The sequence below is a fragment of the Gallinula chloropus genome, assembly GCF_964237585.1.
Source record: "Gallinula chloropus genome assembly, chromosome: 15".
NCBI lineage: Eukaryota > Metazoa > Chordata > Aves > Gruiformes > Rallidae > Gallinula > Gallinula chloropus.
This window is the reverse complement of record NC_140100.1, coordinates 11,231,580-11,238,993: the sequence shown is the minus strand read 5'-3', so window position 1 is coordinate 11,238,993 and position 7,414 is coordinate 11,231,580. Positions and strand designations below refer to the sequence as shown.

Genomic DNA, 7,414 nt, shown 5'->3' with positions numbered 1-7,414 from the left:
AACGTGAGTGTTTGCGCTGGGCGCGGTGGCCCAATGAGCAGTGCTAAACCCTGGACCTTTGGAGCCAGGGCCCTGTGCTGCTCGCTCCCTGGGAGCGGTCAGGGGGGTAGAGGCTGCAGCAGCTGAGAACTGGTGGTATGCACAGTGCAGGATGCACAGCCGCAGCCTGAGTGGTGGCTCTGCAATGTGGGGTGGGGGTGAGTGGTGAAGGGAAGCAGACTGGAATACAGCTGGCTCCACATGGGCTTTCTGCTCTGGCTAATCACTGCCCATCCCTCCAGTGCTGAGCCAGGCTTGCTCGCAGCACAGGGCTGGGATAAAATGGAGGGGTTACACTCAGTGGAACAGCCACCCAGCAACATGCGCTCCTGAGGACATCTGACATCAGCACGGTACCTGGGAGCTGTCAGACGCTCATTTATTGTAACTGCAGCTGCTTGTGATTTCAAGTTAAATCCAGGTTACATTCCCCCCTCTCCTTGTGAGCACCCTCAGTCATGCAGACAATCAGCAAAGCAAAAAGACAGTTTAGCTCCATTTGTCCTACCGCTCCCCACACTCCATACAAAACACACCCCTGTGCTGTGTCAGTAGAAGAAACAACCTTCTCTCCTCCCCCAATAAAAGTCTGGAAGATAAGATGATCCTCAAGCTTTATTCAGTAGTTCTCATAGTCTTCACATTGAACGCGGGGCACAGGCTTGCTGTTCCTTGTCAGGATGTAGCCAACTGCCTTTCCCCACAGGTGGAGCAAAACACACCCACCCTCTGTTTAGCACCATTGTTTTCAGGTTTGGATTTGAGTCAGCAACATGAGTGGGCTCAAGATGCATCAACCAACCTCAAATGTTACACAGTTGTCCAACAGACCATTTAAGTTACTAAAAATGGAGGTATGATTTTAAACTTTGCCACCAGAAATTCCTGGTACAACTTTATAACCAAGGCTTGAACAAAGCAAAGGAACAGCCTGAGAATTACAAAGCAGCCCGATGCCAGAGTGTCTCGCCCGGTTAGCTTGTCTCATCTGAGCCTTCCATGCCCCAGCATCATCTCCCTCAGCTTGGTCCAGCCTTGCAGCCGCAGAGATCCAACTGTGCAGGAGTTAAATTCCTCCTCCTCCTTTTCCCAGCATCTTTGTTAGCCTCCCATCTGCACCAGCACATACCTCTCCATGGTGAATTCAGACCTTTCTGACTAGGACGACAGCTTGTTGAGGGGGTGAGTGTCCACGACGCGCAGGTCTAGTAGTGCGGCTCGCAGTCCTCCACCAGGCTGTCGGTGATGTAGCTGCAGTCCAGGACGTTTTCATAGTAGTGTTTCTCTGCAAAGGTGTTCACTGTCCAGGCAACCACCTGAACGCCTCTCGCTGACCAGTGCCTCACATACTCTCTGCAAGGAACAACCACATGTTAAGGAGGAGGCTGACTGTACTGAGGCTACAGCCGAGCTTGAGTCCTGCATCAGTGTCACACCACATAGTGTGTCATCTTTTGCAACATCATCTTTTTGTGGTTTATCACTGTAAATGGGCAAAACCAACAGTTTTTCTTCCCCTTTGAGATTAAACTGAGGATCTGATAGATAAAAATACAGATTGGAAAGACAGAGGCTTAAAATAATTAATGGCCCAGGGTGAAGAGACTAAAGAGCCCCAGGTGACGCAAACCGGAACATCCCAAGCTGCATGACCACTGCCCTCACACACCCTCAGACTGACACCACCACCCCACACAGAGCCACCTCCAGCACTTACTGAGAAACAAAGTTTTTCTGTATGAGGAAAGCTGACACCCCGCACAGCCGCCACAGGAAGCTGTGCAGGCTCCAGTCCAGAACCACGTCCATCATCATGTACAAGTAATGTTTCCAGGAGGAGCTGAAGCGGGGTGTCCCATCCCCGAGGTGACTCAGGTGCCAGGGCCTGTGCGTTAGCGCCGTTACAACGTTCCGGTCGGCTTGTCGCATCTGGGAGATGAAGAGGAAGAGACTCTGGTTCACACCAAAGCCCAGTACATGGGGAGAGCTCAGGGAGGAAGTGCTAGCTTGCATCTGCAGCACTACCAGATCCCTCCATAACCTTTTAGTAAAGTTGCTGCTATTTCAGGGGGTTGGGGTTTTCTTCTCTTTAAAACATACAGAAGAAGCAACTGCTCTTGTGTTAAGAGGAGGGCAGAACAGTGATGGAATCAAATGTGGCAGTGAGAATTAGGAAACCGTTTTGAGACCAGTTGACACGTCAGAAGACGTGGGGTATTCCCTGGGGGTGTTCAAGGCCAGGCTGGATGGGGCCCTGGGCAACCTTGTGTAGCTCCAGGCCTGTGGCAGGGGGGTTGGAACTCTATGATCCTTGGGGTCCCTTCCAACCCAAACCAGTCCAGGATTCTATGATTCGGCAGTGCCCCTGCACACCAAGGCCTGGCCACAAGCTGGCTCTGGGAGTCACACACTTTTTTCTTGGTAGCTCAGAGTGAATTGCTCTAGATGGAGACGTGCATCTTAGGAGCACAGAGTGATCCCGTAAAGTTATGCAGGAGACTGATTATTTACACTTCTATTTAAAAAAAAAAAAAAAAGGTCTTTTTAAACACCCCCAAAGTAACCCGGGACTGGGAGCTGGGTCTCTTACTGAGATTCCCAGACAGGACTAACAAAGCCCAAAGTAAACTGTTAGGAAAGGTCACCTTATAAACAACGTCTGGCATGAAAGAGCAGACTATGCTGCTGCTGTACAAACGCGGAAACTCCAGGTAGAGTTGTTTCAGGGCGTTAACTGCCTGCCATGAGAGACACACAATTGTTAGCTTTGTACACAGGCTCTGGTTTACTTTGTGCTGCAAAATCAATTTTAAATGATCCCCTCTAAAAATACCTTCATGTTTTGTGTAACAAGATTGCAATGGAAAAGGGGGAGAAGGAAAAGAGCCTCTTGTTTGTATCGTGAACATGAAAATGGCATTTTGGGGGTTGCACAACTCTGCTGACAGCAGTGAACAGCATCCTCAGTGTTTGAAATCCCTTAAATACACTGTGGATGTAATTCTGAAATACTAACAAAGGTTTAGTTCATCAGAAAAATGTGTTTAATTCCATGTTTTGCTATGCTAAAGAAAGATTCTAATTTGCATGGAATGTCAATGATTGATCACCTGTTCCTGCCTTCAGTAACACAAATTACAGGCAAGTTTATGATTTCCCAACCAGGGAATGCACCGTGCTGCTTCATGGCAGCGCTGGGAGTGGAACTCAGCTCACACAACTCTATCAGCTTCCCAGACAAACAGACAGGATGAGGGAATGTGTCACCTTCGCTTGACAGCCCAGCCTGGGGTGACAAAAAGAGCTGGCCCAGCCTCACTCGTGTCAGACTGAACCGGCAGAGCAGCCGCTGGACACCCAAAGGAAGGGTGGAGGGAGCGGTACCTGACTCGCATGGCCTTTGACATCGAAGTAGATAGTGAGATTGTGACGCAAAGACTCCACAACAGCTTCTCTCAGAGTTGGCACCTTTTCACCTTGGAATTTGCTCCTGCAGAAACAGAGACTCAGGAATGCAGTCACGGTCCACATGCACACGCAGGGGCACTCATGTCCCCAGCTACCCTGCACGGTTTCCCAGGCACTCCTGAAGGCAGTTTGCTGACACACCCGTGTTCCAGGCAGGGCCAAGCACTGCTGCAGCAGAGGCTCTCACCCAGAAGGCTGAGCATACAGAGGGATACAAGACATCTCCTTTCCACCCAGAATCCCACCAGACCGTGGCATCTGCCCAAACTCAAGGTCTAATCTGATGCTGGCTAGCCTCATGTCCCAGACAGAACCACAAACCTCAGCTCTTCACCTCCTTCCTCCACTACCACAACAAAGCTTTCGGTCCCAGCTGCTGAGCACTTCATCCTACTTTGGCTGTGCCCCTCAGCCCAGAGCCAGAAACTGCAGATCCTGGCAGAACCAGCAAGACAAGCCAAGGATGGAGGAGTAGGTTCCCACATCCAGCAGTTACTCCCAACAAGGTGACAGTGAACAACAGCTCATCAGCAGTAACTGCCCATGTGGAATGGTTTGGGTGATCACCTTTCCAGAAACAGATGGGGTAGATGCTACTTGTACCGCAGCCTCACAGGTGGTCCAAGTCTGGAAATCCCTAACACGGTGTCCTCAGGAGCACATGCTATGAGTTCTTCCCCTAAAAGGGATTCGCTTGTGATACTGTACAAGTTGTGCTGTTACCAGAATTTCAGTAATGTAGGAAAATACTTTCCCAACATACCACTGGAAAGGTCCTCATCAGGCACTGGGTCAGAGCTCTTACCTCAGACTGCCCAGGAAACCTGCTTGGCTCCTTTCCAACAGCATAATCCCAATGTTCAGACTCCCCAAGACACAATTAGTCAAGAAATAGATGTGAATGAGTTATAGAAGGAATTACTTTAGCCAATTTTAACATATAACTCCCAGTATCTTTAGTGTCCTGCAGCCAATTTGGTAGGGATTAACCTCCCTCACAAGGCACCTGTGGATTTTGTCCTTGGAAGCCAATTATCTCAACTCTGCTTCAGTGTTCCTACTGTAAGGACATAAGGAGGTAGCATCTCATATGCTTCTAAAATCAAATGAGAAGCCACAGAGGGGAGTGAGATTTAAATTTACAGAAGTTTTCACCAGCGATGGGTCAAATCAATGATTCAGTTTACGAAGAATGTTTTTTTCACTGTCAAAATGGTAGTTTCAGAATAGCAATAGTTCATTTACCACAGCCTGTGCTTTGCAGATGGATTAAGCCTCCTAATTTCATCAAAAGTCAAGTCACGCAACCTTCCAGACCCATCAGTCGTCCTTTCCACCGTTTCATCGTGCATTAGAATGGGAACTCCATCTGCAGTGAACTCCAGATCCAGCTCGACGCCCGTTGCTCCATTCTCAGCTGCCTTAAAAGAAATTGAAAAAAATAATTAAATCACATATACACCAGACAGCTTTATAGATTTAACACAGGTACAGCTGTGATTAGCTTGCATTCTGGTCAAAAGTCATAAACCCTAACTGGAGGTTACTCCAGAGGGGTGAGGAACCATCAGGGCAGCAATGTCCCAGACGCGATACAACTCATCCTGATTCTAGGTGATTCTCCAGAAGATTCCAACCCCTGGCTGCACATGGCACCTCCCAGGGGAGGCAGCCGTAGGTTCTCACGCTACTGGGTCTTCCTTTAGGGCTGGATTCTCGGTACAGATCTTCATGGGATAGAAGGCAAAAGCTCTGCTACTGAGCTGCTGTCTGCAGCACGTTCCGTTGCAACGCCAGCGGAATACAGCGTTTCATTCCTGCTGCGCCGCTCAAGGATCCGCCAGCGGCTGGAATACTGCGGGATGCAGGATGCAGGCCTGACAGGCCACGGGCCTCCCGCGGCCAGTCGGAAGAGGCCGGAGCTACTCGGGAGACAAGGGTTCGGCGCCGGCTCTCTCACCGGCCCTAACCCCGGTGCGTGCAGCTGCCCACCGGCTGCCGTCTCTCCCCCGCCGGACCCCGGGCCGCGCTACCGCCGCCGGACCCCGGGCGGCTCTGCCTCACGGCCCCGCCCCAGGCCCTGCGCGTCCCTCAGCGGCCGGGCACGTCGAACACGCTTCGCCTCTAGCGCCCCAGGGCTACGGCCGGCTCGCCGGGCCGGACAGGACAGCGCCGGGCAGGGCTGGGCTGGGCCGGGCAGCGCCGGGGGAGCAGGGTTCGGGGAGGGCGCGCTGACCTGTCGGACGGCCGCCAGCGTGTTCTCGGGCGCGTCGTGGGCGCCGCCGCGGTGGGCGATGCGGGAGGCGGCGCCGCGGGGCCGCAGGACGCGCTGGGCGCTCTGAGGCGCGGCGGGCTCCAGGCTGAAGAGGTGCAGCGCCAGGTACAGGCCGGCCGCCAGCAGGCAGGCCAGCCACGGGCTGCGGCTCAGCGCCAGCGCCGCGCCCAGCAGCGCCGTCAGGGGGCCCAGCAGGCCCTCCCCGTGGCACAGCATGGCAGCAGCGACCGGAACCGGGTCCTGACCCGCGGCCGCCTCTTCTCAAGCAAACGGCGACCGCAATGGCAACACCGCCACGCCCAGCTCCAGCCAATCGGCACCCACCGGCCGTCAGCTAATCCGCACATGTCAGCTGTCAGTGCCAGCCAATCCGCGCTTGGCCCCGCCCACTGGGAGGCGCGGCCGGTGCAGGCCCAGGCCCGGCCCAGCAGCGGGCCAGCCCCGCACAGCAATGTGGATCGCAGACAAACACCACTCAGGTAAAATCGAGCGGCGCTGGCCGAGGGACAGGTGTAGCCGTGCCCGGCGGGCGCTGCCGAGCTCGAAGCGCGACTCGTCCTTGCACTGGCCCCGTCCGCCAGCTCTCAAACAGCCCAAGGCCCAGAGCCCCCGGCGTGGCGGGAAGAGGCTCCTGCGGGCCGCAGGGCCCAGCCCGGGGGAGAGCAGCGTGGCCGGACCCCTCCAGGCTCGCTTAGAGGAGCCGCGGCTGAGCCCCGGGACAGCTCGTCTTGTCCTAAGCGGGGCCCTTGTCTAGGTGGGGAGGGCGAGCAGAGGCGGCCCGCGGCGAGGGGCTCCCGGCGGCGGGGCAGGACCGGGCAGCCCGTTAGACTGCGCTGAGCTCTTGCGTGTTTCAGACACAGCCGAGGTGAATGTTGGTGCCCTGTTGCCCCAGCCGGTTGGAGCCCCGGCGGTACCTACTGCCCGTGGCCTTACGCTTCTGCCTGCTGTGCCTGGCAACAGCTCGGCGTGGGCGCAGTCGTGGAGGGAGTGATGGAGCGTCGAGTTAAACGGCTCCCGTGCTCCAAGTCCCTCGCTGAGCCATTCGTTAGGGCTAGAGACGGTGAGGTTTAACGTGTTGGAGAGCCAGCAGGCGAGGGAGTCGGCTTCTGAGACAAGACCGGCAGCTTTAAGACCTAAAAACGCTGGCTACGTGTGTAAGTGTAAATTAACTGCCCTGGGCCGGGTGCCGGCTCAGCCCCGAGCGGCTCAGGGCGGATAGGATGTCAGCCGCGACACCGGGCTGCTGCTGTCCCCCACGGAGCATCACCTGGCTCTCACACTTATCTTCCTCATCGCAGCGCGCTCGCTGAAACCGATACCGGCGCTTGCGGTGCTGGCTGGGCAGGGACCGCGCGGCCCTGGGCTGCTCAGTGATAGAGCGGAGCAGCCTTCACCCGCGCTGGCGGGGAGCGAGCCTGGCAGAGCGGTGGGTGCAAATCCCGGGGAACCCCGGGAACCGGAGCTGCCTCTGCCCGGCAGCCGGCCCGGAGCTGACGGGCTTGTCCCGGGAGACCCACACGCCTGAGGCGCCGGTCGGGCTCCCGTCCATTCTTAGAGTAAAGCGGGAGGGTTTCCTCCCGGAATATCCGGCCCGGCCGCGTCTCGTGGGCGGGGGGAGCGGGGCCGCGGTGC

General features: G+C 55.4%; 1 protein-coding gene across 1 annotated transcript; it reads right to left on the bottom strand.

Moving 5' to 3' along the window:
• Positions 1–444: 444 nt before the first annotated feature.
• GDE1 (glycerophosphodiester phosphodiesterase 1) lies at positions 445–6,070 on the bottom strand. Its single transcript, XM_084271110.1, has 6 exons — positions 5,744–6,070; positions 4,753–4,928; positions 3,424–3,529; positions 2,685–2,777; positions 1,757–1,968; positions 445–1,392 (listed from the first exon to the last, which is right to left on the bottom strand). The coding sequence occupies exons 1-6, from the start codon at positions 5,996–5,998 to the stop codon at positions 1,245–1,247; spliced, it is 990 nt and encodes a 329-aa protein (XP_084127236.1). The 5' UTR covers positions 5,999–6,070; the 3' UTR covers positions 445–1,244.
• Between the last annotated feature and the right edge of the window lie 1,344 nt (positions 6,071–7,414).

Excerpts from the sequence above, each read along its gene's own strand:
- GDE1 (XM_084271110.1), bottom strand. The coding sequence starts at position 5,998 with ATGCTGTGCCACGGGGAGGGCCTGCTGGGCCCCCTGACGGCGCTGCTG. Across the intron at positions 2,778-3,423 it reads TCAAAGGCCATGCGAGTCAG|GCAGTTAACGCCCTGAAACA; the intron begins GTACCGCTCCCT and ends CTCTCATGGCAG. Across the intron at positions 1,969-2,684 it reads TGCCAGACGTTGTTTATAAG|ATGCGACAAGCCGACCGGAA; the intron begins GTGACCTTTCCT and ends TTCATCTCCCAG.